The sequence below is a fragment of the Bos grunniens genome, chromosome 18, assembly GCF_055505025.1.
Source record: "Bos grunniens cultivar Pamir isolate PY7600 chromosome 18, Bosgru_T2T1.0, whole genome shotgun sequence".
NCBI lineage: Eukaryota > Metazoa > Chordata > Mammalia > Artiodactyla > Bovidae > Bos > Bos grunniens.
In genome coordinates this window covers 25,540,317-25,555,484 of record NC_141182.1, presented here as the reverse complement: position 1 = coordinate 25,555,484, position 15,168 = coordinate 25,540,317, and the positions used below count along the sequence as shown (strand labels likewise).

Below are 15,168 nucleotides of genomic sequence, written 5' to 3'. Positions count from 1 at the left end.
TTGTCCTTCATGGGCCTGACCTAGTCAGTCGATCCTTTATAAGAACTGGAGGACAAGTTTCTCTTGCTGGCCTTAAGTTGCCGTGTTATGAGGGATCCACAGGCAAGGAACCACAAGCAACTTCTGGGACCAGGGAGCAGGACCTAATGACTGTCAAAGAGAAAATGCCCTCAGCCCTGCAATCACACCTGAGAACAGAAATCTGAACTGAATAATCAGGAGCGTTCAGAAGAGGACCTAGGTTTCAGATGAGACCCAGCTGGTGGGACTTTACATGGGAGCCCAACCTTGTGGTGCCTGGACTTCCAAGCCACAGAATCTGAGATGACAAATGTGTGTGGTGTTAAGCCACTAGATTGGGGGTGGTTCATTATACACCCATGGTACCCACCCCAGCCCCCAACTAGGCTTAAAGTGAACAGATATTTATCAAGTCAAGCCACGGGACGGGATGCTGTTAATGGCTCCCACTGCAGTTGCCAAAGTGAAGGAGGAAAATCTCTACCTGCAGGTTGAAGAGAGAAGATCCTGAGCTAAAGAGCTGGGCTGGGTTTAGCAGAACTCCAGGCAAATGCCACCAGTTATTGCTGATTTGATTCTTGTTCTGCGTCCCCGCCACTGCTGGCAAAGTGGGTGATGCCACCTCCTGTCTGGCAGTTAGAGTCGCAGGCCAGCACTGCTGGATCACTCCACATGAGGGCTCAGAGTTGGGGGCCAACCTGCTGCAGAGCGGCCTGGCTGGCCAGCAGTGCACACGTGGCCTCAGTGCCCAGCTGCCACACAGCTCAGTGAGTCCACGGAAGGTACAAGGGTCCTCACACCTGTGGACTTTAGAAGACAGCAGCTCTGAGGGGAGGTTTTGGAGCCAAAACAGTCTCAGATATCACTGAAAACCACAATTTACATTTGGAGACTGGGTGAGACCCAGAGAATGAGCTGTGACCACCACCTGATGACCTTTAAAGGCAAAGGTTACCCAGGTCCTTGGACATTTTGTCATTGGGCCTGGGTGGGGCTGAGGAATCATTTTTCGGTGAACTCTTTCTAAGGTCATCTCCAAAATCTGACAGCAAACAGTTGGGGCGTTCCCCTTTTCTTTGAAGTCACTTTAAAGCACCTAGTGGTGTGGGCAGCAGAGCAAACCACACCTTCCTTGGGGTTAAGACACAGCCGAAACAGAACCACAAGAGGAACCACAAGAGAGCTGGAAGGGTGCTGAAAGCAGGGCCTTTGGGGCTGGAGAGTGGGAGGAAGAGAACAAGTCAGAGCCCAGACCTGCTCCAAACCGAGGGGGCACTTGAGTTACAACATCAAGCAGGGGGTTCCGTGTGCAGCCAAGCATCCCACGGAGCAACCCTGGCTGGCTCAGATTGTTGGCAGGAGATCAGAGACCTAGCTTTGCTATGCACCTAGAGCCGCCTGCTTCCTGTGTGGGGGAGGGGAAGCTGCACATGGATCCACTACCAAGTATGGGTGAGGGCTTGGCCAAGTGGGAAGTTTTCACCAAGGGTGCTGGAATTGGTTTAGGCCATTACCCCTAGAGTGTCAATTTCAAGGTGTGTGCTCAGTTGCTCAGTTCAGTTCAGTCGCTCAGTCGTGTCCAACTCTTTGCGACCCCATGAATCGCAGCATGCCAGGCCTCCCTGTCCATCACCAACTCCAGGAGTTCACTCAGACTCACGTCCATCGAGTCAGTGATGCCATCCAGCCATCTCATCCTCTGTCGTCCCCTTCTCCTCCTGCCCCCAATCCCTCCCAGCATCAGAGTCTTTTCCAATGAGTCAACTCTTTGCATGAGGTGGCCAAAGTACTGGAGTTTCAGCTTTAGCATCATTCCTTCCAAAGAAATCCCAGGGCTGATCTCCTTCAGAATGGACTGGTTGGATCTCCTTGCAGTCCAAGGGACTCTCAAGAGTCTTCTCCAACACCACAGTTCAAAAGCATCAATTCTTCGGCACTCAGCCTTCTTCACAGTCCAACTCTCACATCCATACATGACCACAGGAAAAACCATAGCCTTGACTAGACAGACCTTTGTTGGCAAAGTAATGTCTCTGCTTTTGAATATGCTATCTAGGTTGGTCATAACTTTCCTTCCAAGGAGTAAGCGTCTTTTAATTTCATGGCTGCAGTCACCATCTGTGATGATTTTGGAGCCCAAAAAAATAAAGTCTGACACTGTTTCCACTGTTTCCACATCTACTTCCCATGAAGTGATGGGACCGGATGCCATGATCTTCGTTTTCTGAATGTTGAGCTTTCAGCCAACTTTTTCACTCTCCACTTTCACTTTCATCAAGAGGCTTTTTAGTTCCTCTTCACTTTCTGCCATAAGGGTGGTGTCATCTGCATATCTGAGGTTATTGATATTTCTCCCGGCAATCTTGATTCCAGCTTGTGTTTCTTCCAGTCCAGCGTTTCTCATGATGTACTCTGCATATTAGGGTGACAATATACAGCCTTGATGAACTCCTTTTCCTATTTGGAACCAGTCTGTTGTTCCATGTCCAGTTATAACTGTTGCTTCCTGACCTGCATACAAATTTCTCAAGAGGCAGGTCAGGTGGTCTGGTATTCCCATCTCTTTCAGAATTTTCCACAGTTTATTGTGATCCACACAGTCAAAGGCTTTGGCATAGTCAATAAAGCAGAAATAGATGTTTTTCTGGAACTCTCTTGCTTTTTCCATGATCCAGCAGATGTTGGCAATTTGATCTCTGGTTCCTCTGCCTTTTCTAAAACCAGCTTGAACATCAGGAAGTTCACGGTTCACATATTGCTGAAGCCTGGCTTGGAGAATTTTATATACACATGTATAAATAACTGAGTCACTTTACTGAACAATGGAAATTAACTCAACATTATAATCAACTATGCTTCAATAAAAATAAATAAATAAAATGTACTCATGGGATTTAAATGTATGTAGGTGACTCAATGCCATTATTACTTACCTTTCCCAAGAGGAGGGGCCATGCCAGCCCACAGGGCAGAAAGAGAAGCGTGGGGAAGGCTGAGGCCACAACCCTTATTGGGTTTCCATGGAAAAAGCAAGGCAGGAGTGGGACAACGATTGAGGACCGGCCTGTGGGAGTCATGATAGTGGGTTTTGGAGCGCGGGCACTGTCCCTCATTGTCTGGTACCCAGCGCTTGGTGATTTGGGGAAATACTGGTTTGGGAAGTGAGTTATATAAAGGAGATGGCTGGGGGGACTCGGGATTGGTTGAAGAGTTTGCAGTATGATTTTTGCGTCCCTTTGAGAGCCAGATCACAGGGAAGGTGTAACTTGTGACAAATGTATGCCAAATAGACAAATTCATAATCTAAAAAAACGCGGTGAAAAAGGCCCTAGCTCGGTGCTCTCAGCACTGCCTACGTCGCATCTGGAATTAGCGGCCCTGCAATCCCTAGCAGTGGTTTTCCTTCTTCCTCTTCATCCTGTTAACCCCTGGCAGTGTTTTCCTGTCCAGTTCCCTCAGGAGAAGAGCTGGCCAGCCACAGACACGCTGACCCGAGGCCTTGAGCAGCTATAATCCGACGTGGGTGACTTCAGCCCCTGGGGACCGCGCTGAGGCCAGGGCCCTGGTGGTCAGGTACATCCATCTTTACTGAGAGCTGGAGCGCCCTCTGATGGGCAACTGAAGAGCAGCGCAATTCTGAAGAGTATCCCAATTCTGAATTCCACGTCAATGCCTAGACTGAAGCGCAGTTACCTTATCCGGGCACCGCTCCTCTGGGACCTTCTTTCTTGACGTGCTCCTCATGGGATTCACACTGGGGCTTGTTGATGAAAATATATATCTCAAATGTCCACTATACACAAAGGACTTCCTCCTTCTTATAAATGAATCAGGAAGTACCGGGTTGCCTGTCAGAAATACCTGCCCCAAGGAGCTCAACTATATTTACAGGGCACAGTGTGATAAAGCGAAAGCGAAAGCAGGAAGCTGGAGGAGGGCACAGAGTGGGGCATCAGCTGCAACCAAGGAGGTCAGGGAGGGGGCTTCCTGAGGGAGGCAGCATTTGAGCTGAGCTCAGAAGAGGGGCTGGATTTCAGATGCAGAAGAGATGAAGCACCTTCCAGGTAGAAGGAACAATGAGAGGCCAGTGCGCCTCCCAACTGTTCTGTGTTCTCTGGTCCCTGCCCTGTCCTCTTGCTTCCTGCCTCCCTACTTTTGGGTGAGTCTCCCTGTCATGATTCCTTAAAATGGCCCCTTCCCAGGGGAACATGGTGGCTGGTTCCATCTCCTGCCTCTTCCCCCCACCCACCTTGCACCTGACCCTGCTAGTAAACACCTGGATTCTGAATCCTGCATGTTGTTGCCAGTCCTGGCTCTACCTCTCTTCCACTGAGGGACCTTTAAGCCACACACCCCCTTGCTCTGTGACCCCCCAGCCCCCCACCCCTCTTTACCTGTTCATAGTCCTCTACTTATCCAAGTTCACAAGAAGGGCCTCAAATGGCAACCCACTCCAGTGTTCTTGCCTGGAGAATCCCAGGGACGGGGGAGCCTGGTGGGCTGCTGTCTATGGGGTTGCACAGAGTCAGACATGACTGAAGCGACTTAGCAGCAGCAGGAAGGTTTCACTAGGAAAAAAGTTCTTATTCTTTTAAGGCAAGTTTGCAATGCACTGGGATTACATGCATGATCTCTGAGTGTCTCTCTTCTTCTTTTTTTTTGGCTGTGCTGCGTGGCTTAGCAAGATCTTAGTTCCCTGACCAGGGATTGAACCCAGGACAACAGCAGCAAATGTGCCAAGAGCTAACCACTGGACCATCAGGGAATTTCCTGAGTGTCATTATTGCAGGGTGAGGAGGTCTAGGCTCCAGCCCTTGTTCTCCCTTGCTGTCACAGGAGCATCTCCTTGCCTCCCCTAATTTTGAGATCATCTTTTCCCCACTCCTTACACTGTGGATCCAGACAATATTTTCCCACAAAGGACTCAGACTGGGCTGCCCCCAAAGACTCTGGATCAGAGGTGGTTGTTCGAGGGATACTCCTTGGGACCAGGGGCAGAGAAAGAGCCCAACTGTGGCTGAGAAGACCCTGGGGTCACGGATAAGATAATTCACCACCATCGTCAACCTTATTATTATCATCACTTTTATTCGTTGGCTTGGCTCTGATGTCTGCCCATCAATAAAACATTGACCACAAGGCGGCAGCAGAGGGCATAAACTTTGCCCGAAAAGAACTCTCATTTGCAGCCCGCCAAATAACACGGAATTCCATGAGAGAAGGACGCACTGCCCCTGTCCCTAGACTTCGCCCCAGAGAGAGAAGCCACAGGCCCACGGCTGGTGAGGAGAGTGAGACAGATCTAGAATCTGAAGATCCCAACTTCTATCCATTCCCCATGACTCCAGTCCTCAGCTGGGCCTGGACAGAGGGGTTTGGGGGTGGGTCCTTCTCCATCCTTCTGAGCACATGGGCTGTGGATTCTCTAGGGGGGCTCACTGAGCTCCCAATATGATAGAGGAATCAGGACTACAGACCCTCACAGGAGTCAACAGGAAAACAACCCCCATGGGCTGCCCTACCGTCCCGAAGAGCAGGAGAGGCGGGAGGGGTGGCAGCCAGGATGGCTTCCCGCAGGCTGGCTTGGGCTGAGGCTGGGTGCGATGTCACCTGGTAGGGTGGGGCTCACACTTCAGGTCAGCAGGAATCACGGACAATGTGGGAAGCAGCCTGCTCAGAGTGGGAGATGAGGGCTGGGAGCCATGGGGCTGAGTGGGTGCAGGGGTGAGGCTGGGGCGGGGTACTCAGGAAAAGGGGGAGTAACTCCAGCCTTGGGAGCCGGCCTGGAGTTGGAGCCACAAGAGGCGGGGCGCAGCTGGGCTTACAAAGACCCTCTGGGGCTGGCTGGGCTGCAGTGTGTGGTTGGGGGGCTGAGAGGTAGGCAAGATGGAGAAGGGGCTGCAGGAGTCCCTGGCGCCAGGGAGCTCCCCAGTACTTGGCAGAACCCCAGCCTGCCTGGAAAGAATCCTGGAAACATTCGTGGAATTGGGATCAGGCGTGAGGAGGCCAGGGGCAGATTAGATGGGAGGCTAGCTGGAAGCCCCTTCCCAGGGCTTCTTCCTGCTCTCATACAGCAGAGCTGGGGTGGGCAACCAGCCTCTTGTCACCCCTGCCCTGCTCATCCCACATCCCTCAGCCCCACCCCTGCCTCCATCTCTCTCCCGGGGCCCCCTCTCCCTGAGGGTGGTCTGCACCCGAAGCTTCAGCTTCCTTCTCTAACGTGAACAGGGAGAGACTAGATGTTCTCTGAGGGCCCTTCCAGGGCGACAGGCCAGGGTGGACAGAACACGCTGAACCCAGACTGGGGGAGAAAGACTTTAATCAGAAAAGGGGACAAGGGGCCTCTTTATCCTTGTAGGGCCTCCTCTGGCTCCAGGAGCTGGGGGTTGGGGTAATGAACATGGAGGCGGGAGGTCTACAAGAAGTCCAGGAGGGGTCAGGACTCCTGGAGGGCCGAAGCAGGTGACTTCTTGTGTTTCTGCAAGTACTTCATTGCCTTCTTCACCGTTTTGTCCTTGGGGTTTGCACAAATGGTTCTACCAGAGCGAGTCACCAGCCTACATGGAGGGAGAACACCATGGTGGGGGGTCAGGGCAGGGAGGCCTTCCGGAGTCCTGGCACAGCCTCGCCCTGTGATGACCAGGACCCAAGCCCCCAAGAGGGGCTGGAACTCGCCTGAAGTCACCCAGGGTGGCAGTGGCAGTTCTGGGACCCCACACTCTGTCCTCAGTGATTCCCGACCCTTCCAGGGAGCCAGGGCTGCACAGCTTTGCTCCCCACCTCAGACCATCTGCATCCACGTAACCCTGGGGATGAGGGGTGCCTAGGAGGGGCTCAGGGTTCGGGCCCAGGCTGCAGAGGCGACCACGTAGGGCGCTGACTGCCCCTGTGCATGGGGCTGTCCCATGTCTCTCAGGGCCTCCCTTTCCTCATAAATGTATGAAGAGCTTAGACCTCACAGCCTGAGGTCCTTTGGGGGTTCACGGAGTGTGGAGTGGGAGTGGCCCTGAGGAGCAGGACCAGGGCGACAAGGGATGAAGGCCCCGGTCTGTCCTCTCCCCTCCGCAGTGGCCCTTCCAGGAGCTCCAGGGTCCACCTTCTCCCACGTTCAGCTCCTGGGGTAAGAAGGGGGGCAGAGGGGAACAGCAGGGGCAGACTTACACAATGGCTTTGTTGGGACAATCGTCTGAGGTCTGGTACCAACCCACCAGCACCTTTTGGGGAATGGATCCTTTGTAGAACTGCAGGCAGCACTCCCGGCCCACGTTGCCTGCTCGAGCTGCGGGGAAGGCCAAGCAGGAACAAGTATGTGTGCGCATGTCTGCTTGGGGAGGGTCTGTGAGGGCCAGAACGTGTGTGTGTCTCTGTGGTGAGGAGTCTGTGTGTGTGTGGTATCATGTGGGTCCTTGCGTGTGCATTTCTACATGTGTGTGTCTGTGTGGTTGGGAGAGGTCTCCTTGAGGGGCTCTGTGATCATGTTTCTGTGTGGGGGAGTATGTGAGGGGTCTGCACCTGTGTCTCTGTGTGTGAGTCTGTGTGTCAGAGTGTGCACGTTTGTGTGCATGAGGTCGTGTGTGTGCTTTGAGGGGCCCTGCGGTGTTTGTGTGTCTGTCTGTGCACATGTCTATATGTGTTTGAGAGGATTTGTGTACACATGCCTGTGTGTGCGTCTTTGTGCGTGTGCACATTTGTGTGTGGAGATCTGTGTGCAGGTGTGGATCTGTATGTGCCTGGGGAGTCTGCGCATATATGTGTGTGTCTGCATGTGTGTGCATCCATGTGTGCTCACACTCAGACCAGCCCCGAATCACCAAACGTTGACTCTGGACCAGGCTCTGGGCTGACCCTTGGCTGTAGCTGTTCCTTCAGTCCTCAAGCACACCTGGAGACAGGTGCTGTCACTACCCCATTCTACAGATGAGAAAGTGGAGGCCCGGGTGTGAACACACTTTCCCGGGGCTTGGTGTCCTCATCTTAGCAGGAGAAAAAATATCCAGCATCTGCAAACTGGCAAACAGACGATCTGTGACTTCAATTCAGACCACCACAAGGTGCTTTCTGAGAAGCCTCGGAGTGTCCTCTCACCATCTTGCAGATGGAGCTTGGTTTGACTGACACGGAGCTGGCCAGGCCCAGACTTTTACAAAAGTGAGACATGCAGCCAACTGTGAAGGTCACCCCAATTAAGCTAGCCCCAAAGACTGTGGCCCTGTCACTGTGTCACCACACGGGGCGCTAACCAGCTTTGTTTCTCTAAAATAGTAATCTTAGCTCAGCCTTCCTTTCCCAGCTGAGTATAAAAATCTCTTTTTTTTCACCTGCTCTGGGGTCGTGTGCTCCTGCCTTGATGCCAGCCCTCTCATTCTATATACTGTGCTGTGCTTAGGTGCTCGGTTGTGTCCAACTCTTTGACACCGCATGGACTGTAGCCCCGCAAGGCTCCTCTGTCCATGGGGCTTCTCCTGGCAGGAATACTAGAGAGGGTTGCCATATCCTCCTCCACGGGATCTTCCAAACCCAGGTCTCCCGCATTGCGGGAGGATCTTTAATATCTGGGCCACCAGGAAAGCCCATGAAAACTGGAGTTTTCCTATTCCTTCTCCAGCGGATCTTCCCAACCCAGGAATCAAACCGGGGTCTCCTGCATTGCAGGTGGATTCTTTACCAGCTGAGCTACCAGGGAAGCCCCTCACTGTATATAAAAACCCATTAAATAAACAGACTCTTAACAAATACTTGTGAGAATTGCTCCTTGTCCACTGTCAAAACACAATCACAGTCACTGCCTCATGACATTTGCAGGGGGAGATGTGCAAGCAATTTTTTCCTCAGAAGCTGAGCCCCAAGTCCTAGGACATTCATCTTCCTCCTCCTCCTCTTCATCATCATCATTTTCCTTTGAACGCCTCCCTCTAAATCCTATTGCTGCCAGCCTCTCACACCTTTGCAGGAGTAAGTGGGGTGCAGGAATAATGTGCGTGTGCAGCTGCTGTGGTCTTAGCGGCCCCACCCCTCCTTGCCCAGTGTCCCTTCCTCCTGTGTCTTTCCTCTGCTCTCACCTGCGTGGGTGTCCTGCAGAAGAGCCCCCAGGAGGATGGCGACCAGGAGCAGTGTCTTCAGGGGAGCCATGGTGCCAGGAGCCGGGGAGAAGGTCTCTGTGTGTGGGTCCCTCTGCTCAGGGGAGACCAGGGTGAACTCCCAGGGTGAAGGTGACCTATTTAACCTCTTTGGGGATCTTGCCCCGCCTCTGATCACCTCACCCACATCTTTCCCTAGACCCGTGGAATTCAAAGAATTCGGGATGATTCAGCAGAAGTCCAGTCTTGGAATGTTTGTGGCTTTCCAGAGAATGGGCACTCCGTTGGGGACAGAGGTGGGGTATGTGTATCCGGGGGCCATGCACACTTCTCCTTTCACAGGGGACATTTCTTGGTTCCTCAAATAGAACTGAGACGCTTCCATCCTCAGCTGGCTGCATCCCTGCTCAGGCTGGCCAACGTCCTTCATGTTTGGTGCACCATGGGCAAGGGGTAGGGGCAGCCAGGCTGGGGCCAAGAGGGACTGCCCACCTGGAGGAGCTTTTGGGTGCTGGGAAGGCCTCCTCCGGGGGTCAGCAGGCTGCACGGGCATCATTCTGCAGGGGTAGCTCCATTGCAACCTGAGAAAGGCCTGGGGCCCAGACAGCCTGGGTGTGGGTCCTTTACCAAGTTGGGCTTTGGACCACAGCAGGCCAGAGCTCTACAGGTTTTTGTTTTTTATAGTTTCGTTTATTGATTAATTAATTTTAATTAATTAAAGGTGGGCTTTTCTCTAGTTGAAGTGAGCAGGGGCTACTCTCTAGTTGCTTCTCATGGCGGTGGCTGCTCTTGTTGGAGAGTACAGGCTCAATAGTGTTGGGACCAGCCCAACAACGAACTGACCTGAGGGAGTGGTGCCGCAGAAGAATAAAGAAAAATAAGACTCAGAAATAAAGGGGGGATTGGGGGCAGAAGCCATTCGTAGGCAAAAGCCCAGATCCTAATCCATGCGTGTTTTATTGGTAACATCTACTTCCTTGTACGTGCTCTAGAGATATCTGTTTTTTACAGTCTCAGATTGGGGATAAGGATATACAATGCACAGTCCACAATGTCAAAGCTTCAGGCCTTTCATGAAGCTTTAGCTCTGTTTAGCCCATCAGCTAGTGACAACCTTTCTCAGCAACTCCCTCAAGGCTCTGGTCACAAGAACAGTCACTAATGCTTTTCCATCAGTCACATCAGTACTTCAACATCTTGTTTTCAAGATGTTTTTCCACGTTGTTCTTTTTACTGCTCCCAGCCCTTCACCTGGGAGTGATGAGAAAGTCATTCTTATTTTTCAAAGAAGCCCTGCTAATTATAGTACGGGCCTGTGTGGAGCATATTCCCTATGTATCCCCCTTTTTTATTTTTAGAAGCTTATTTTTGATGATTGTTGATCATAGAAGCCAAAGCGATAGTCACCGATTGCTGTTGTTGTCTGTTGACTTTCTTGGTGATTTGTTGCCAGACTATGTAGAAACAGAAAAAAAGGCACATAAAAATTAACATGAAACCAGCCATTGATCCTCTGATAGTTTTCAAGTGAGGAATGGGATTTAATTGAGAAATCCCATCTGCTGCTGCTTCCTGCAGATTAGATCTTTGCAAAAGGTGTAGTTTCTGAGAGAAAGTTTCCATAATCTCTTGCTGTAAATTATTACTATCCAGAGATAGATTACCTTGATTTAAGAGGTGGTGTTTAACTTTGTCCCAATGAAATGAAGATTCACTCTATTTGTGAGGAGTGACACAAAAGAAGCGATGTTCCGATCACTCTTAAGACGAATCTGTTTTTGCAGACTGTTTACTTGATCACCGAGTAGTGTAACAACCTGTTGTAAATCAGCCGTTTGTGCAGCTGATTTTCCATCTATTTGTCTTTGGATAGACTAAAGAACATCAGAATCTTTATGCCATTCCTGCACAAACTGCACAGTCTGTACAGCCTGATGTAACGCTGCTCCTGCCACAGCTGCTGTAGTAGCTATAGCAATAATTCCTAAAACGGTAGCAGTTAACAGTCCAATTAACCATTTAGTGCGTTTTGACACTTTCTTTAAGGATTTCTTCTACAGTATAGACTGTGGGGCTATCCTGCCATGGTCTATTCATTTTTACTGGAAGCCATACTCCAGATCTGGTTTTTAGAATATATAGAGAACAGTCATTCTGAAATTGGAGATAAGAGTTGATACAAGTGTAAAAGGAACAATTTTGACAAGTAAGTAACCCAGAAGAGGCATTATAAAAAGTAGGTCCTATCAAAAATATGAAAGGTAAACTAATGCTTTAATCCAATGGGTTGATTTTTTATCAAACTGTAAGAAATGACTGGATATTGTTGAATTAAATCGCCCCTTCCATGCTGTTATGGCTTGGAAGACAGCTGATATTTTCCACAATTCTGATTGTAAAGGCATATAAGGTAATTGAGGCAAGGGAGGGGAGAAACTCCCTCCATGTCAATATATGGAGCTATTAACAATGTTATTCATGGAGTCATAAGTATTGTTTAACAATATAGGCAAATCTAAATTATTATTTTTATCCAAAGGATCTCCTTCGGGACTCCAATCAATAATTTCTACATCAGAAGTATTGGCCATAATATGTCCAGTATTCAGTTCAGTTTAGTTCAGTTCAGTTGCTCAGTCGTGTCTGATTCTTTGCGACCCCATGAATTGCAGCACGCCAGGCCTCCCTGTCCATCACCAACTCCTGGAGTTCACCCAAACTCGTGTGCATTGAGTCGGTGATGCCATCCAGCCATCTCATCCTCTGTCATCCCCTTCTCCTCCTGCCCCCAATCCCTCCCAGCATCAGAGTCTTTTCCAATGAGTCAAGTCTTCATATGAGGTGGCCAAAGTATTGGAGCTTCAGCTTTAGCATCAGTCCTTCCAAAGAATACCCAGGACTGGTCTCCTTTAGAATGGACTGGTTGGATCTCCTTGCAGTCCAAGGGACTCTCATGTGTCTTCTCCAACACCACAGTTCAAAAGCATCAATTCTTCGGCGCTCAGCTTTCTTCACAGTCCAACTTTCACATCCATACATGACCACTGGAAAAACCATAGCCTTGACTAGACAGACCTTTGTTGGCAAAGTAATGTCTCTGCTTTTGAATATGCTATCTAGGTTGGTCATAACTTTCCTTCTGAGGAGTAAGCGTCTTTTAATTTCATGGCTGCAGTCACCATCTGCAGTGATTTTGGAGCCCCCCCAAATAAAGTCAACCATTGTTTCCACATCTGTTTCCCATGAAGTGATGGGACCGGATGCCATGATCTTCGTTTTCTGAATGTTGAGCTTTAAGCTCAACATTTCACTCTCCTCTTTCACTTTAATCAAGAAGATTTTTAGTTCCTCTTCACTTTCTGTCATAAGGGTGGTATCATCTGCATATCTGAGGTTATTGATATTTCTCCCGGCAATCTTGATTCCAGCTTGTGCTTCTTCCAGCCCAGCGTTTCTCATGATGTACTCTGCATATAAGATAAATAAGCAGGGTGACAATATACAGCCTTGACGTACTCCTTTTCCTATTTGGAACCAGTCTGTTGTTCCATGTCCAGTTCTAACTGTTGCTTCCTGACCTCCATATAGGTTTCTCAAGAGGCAGGTCAGGTGGTCTGGTATTCCCATCTCTTTCAGAATTTTTCCACAGTTTATTGTGATTCACACAGTCAAAGGCTTTGGCATAGTCAATAAAGCAAAAATAGATGTTTTTCTGGAACTCTCTTGCTTTTTCCATGATCCAGCAGATGTTGGCAATTTGATCTCTGGTTCCTCTGCCTTTTCTAAAACCAGCTTGAACATCAGGAAGTTCACGGTTCACGTACTGCTGAAGCCTGGCTTGGAGAATTTTGAGCATTACCTTACTAGCGTGTGAGATGAGTGCAATTGTGCGGTAGTTAGAGCATTCTTTGGCATTGCCTTTCTTTGGGATAGCATTAATTTTTCTTAAATCAGTCAATATTCTCCATTTCCCAGATTTCTTCTTAATAACAAAGACAGGAGAATTCCAAGGACTAGTAGTTGAGGCAATATGATTAAAAGATAATTGCTCCTCTACTGGCTGTTCAAGAGCCTGTAACTTTTCATGTGATAGGGGCCACTGCTCTGTCCAAATAGGCTCCTCAGATTCCCATGTCAATTTAAGTGCTGTTTTTTGTTGTTTGGTAGTGGCCCCCACAACCTGTGTATTTTGAACAGGATTGTATCCCATATTTGCCATAATTTGTTTAGCTTGAGAAGATATAGTAGGAATTGTTACATAAGCTCCCCATTGCATCAGTAGATCTCGTCCCCATAAATTAATAGGGGTATCTGCAACTAAAGTTGCAGGTTGTTGTTCGGGGCCTGAACAGGTCAAAATATTAGTACTTTTTTGAATATTTTGCTTAGTTCCAATTCCAGTTAACATAATAGGGGTATCTGTTAAAGGCCAAGAAACTGGCCAATGCTTTTTAGATATTATAGAAACATCAGCTCCAGTATCTATAAGTCCTGAAAATTGCTTATTATTAATATATACAGATAATGTGGGTCTAGAATCAGATACAAAAGTTTGCCAATATACCTGTTTTCCTGTCCTCCAGTTTTCCAAATCCTCCGGTTTTTTTAATATGAGATTTACTAGTAGTGATATAAGGTAATAATAACAACTGAGCCATACGATCTCCTTTTATTATTTGATAAGGATACTCTGTTTTCATCATAATAGAAATTTTGCCCTCATAATCTTCATCTATAACCCCCATTAGGACTTGAACTCCCTTACTTGTTGAACTACTGTGTCCTAATAATAACCCCACACTTCCTTTAGATATCGGACCTTTAATTCCTATAGGGATTTTATAAATTTTCATAGCTGGCATAAGAAGTAAATTATCAATGGCAGGGATATCTAATGTTGCACTCCCGGATGTTGCAGGAAGGAGGTTGGCAACCCGGGTGTATGGTTTGAAAGGGCTGGATGAGGTTGCTGTTCGCTGGCTGGGTACACAAAAGGAACAGTTTCCAGGTTTGTTAAGAGCTCATATTGTTTGACGGGCCCTGAACGGAGCCCTTCTTCCAGTTTCCCGACAAAGGGGATCCAATTTTATGAATTTAGATCTACACTGATTAGCCCGATGATTTCTTTATTATAGCAAGGGCATAATCCAGGTGTCTTTTCATTTGTGGGAGTAGGCTTATTAGGGGTATTTTATTAGTCTTGCAATTTTTCTGCACATGTCCTCTCTTACCACAACTAAAACATTTAATCTCCTGATTCATTTATTGTTTCAAGCCTTAATGGCTTGAGCCAACAATTGCATCTTATAGGGTTCTGATCCAATATCATGACAAGCCTTAATATAATCCTCTAGAGGCTTTCCTTGTGTTTTGAGAGGCTGTAAAACCTTTTGACATTCTGAATTCGTATTATCATAGGCAAGCATCAGTAATAACATATCCCTTAATTCAATTTGAGCAATAGTTCTCACCAGATTTTGTCTTAATTGGGTGATAAAATCAGTACAAGGTTCTTCATTAGATTGTTTTACATTAACAAAAGAAGGATGAGACTGTCTTGGGGGGCTAACCTTTTCCCACACCCTAAGACAAATAAATCTTATCTGACTTATAAGTTGATCATCGAATTATAGTTGTCTCTGAACCCCTTGATATGCTCCTGACCCCGTTAATTGTTCCACAGTAATATTAAGAGGAGAATTAGCAGCTGCATTTCTTTGAGCCTGTTGAGAGGCCTCATCTTGCCACCATGTTCAGAATTGTAAAAATTCCGAAGTGGATAAGCAAATTCTAGGAATCGTTTCTCAATCATATGGAATGAGTTGTTCAGACTTAGCCAACCCCTGAATAAGACCTGTGGTGTAAGGAGATGTAGTTCTGTACTGTGTAAATGCCTGTTTAATCTTCTTAATAGTTTTGAAAGAGAGAGGAGTATGTTCAAATTGTACCCCGCCTTGTGAAAGTTCAGCATTAGGGGGCACCTCACGATAACAGTCACGATAACAGGCGAAACCAAAGTACCAAGGTCACCTTCTCGCCTCACTGCTCCTAGAGCTTGTTGAAAAGATGA

General features: G+C 48.3%; 1 protein-coding gene across 1 annotated transcript; it reads right to left on the bottom strand.

The window, feature by feature from the left end:
* Positions 1-6,323: 6,323 nt before the first annotated feature.
* On the bottom strand, positions 6,324-9,351 carry CCL17 (C-C motif chemokine ligand 17). Its single transcript, XM_086349546.1, has 3 exons — positions 9,081-9,351; positions 7,183-7,300; positions 6,324-6,578 (listed from the first exon to the last, which is right to left on the bottom strand). Exons 1-3 carry the CDS (start codon positions 9,148-9,150, stop codon positions 6,458-6,460), a joined length of 309 nt encoding a protein of 102 aa, XP_086205672.1. The 5' UTR covers positions 9,151-9,351; the 3' UTR covers positions 6,324-6,457.
* Positions 9,352-15,168: the final 5,817 nt, after the last annotated feature.

Coding starts and splice junctions, on each gene's coding strand:
- CCL17 (XM_086349546.1), bottom strand. CDS start 9,150: ATGGCTCCCCTGAAGACACTGCTCCTGGTCGCCATCCTCCTGGGGGCT. Junction 7,301..9,080: donor TCTGCAGGACACCCACGCAG/GTGAGAGCAGAG, acceptor CCTTCCCCGCAG/CTCGAGCAGGCAACGTGGGC. Junction 6,579..7,182: donor TGTCCCAACAAAGCCATTGT/GTAAGTCTGCCC, acceptor CCCTCCATGTAG/GCTGGTGACTCGCTCTGGTA.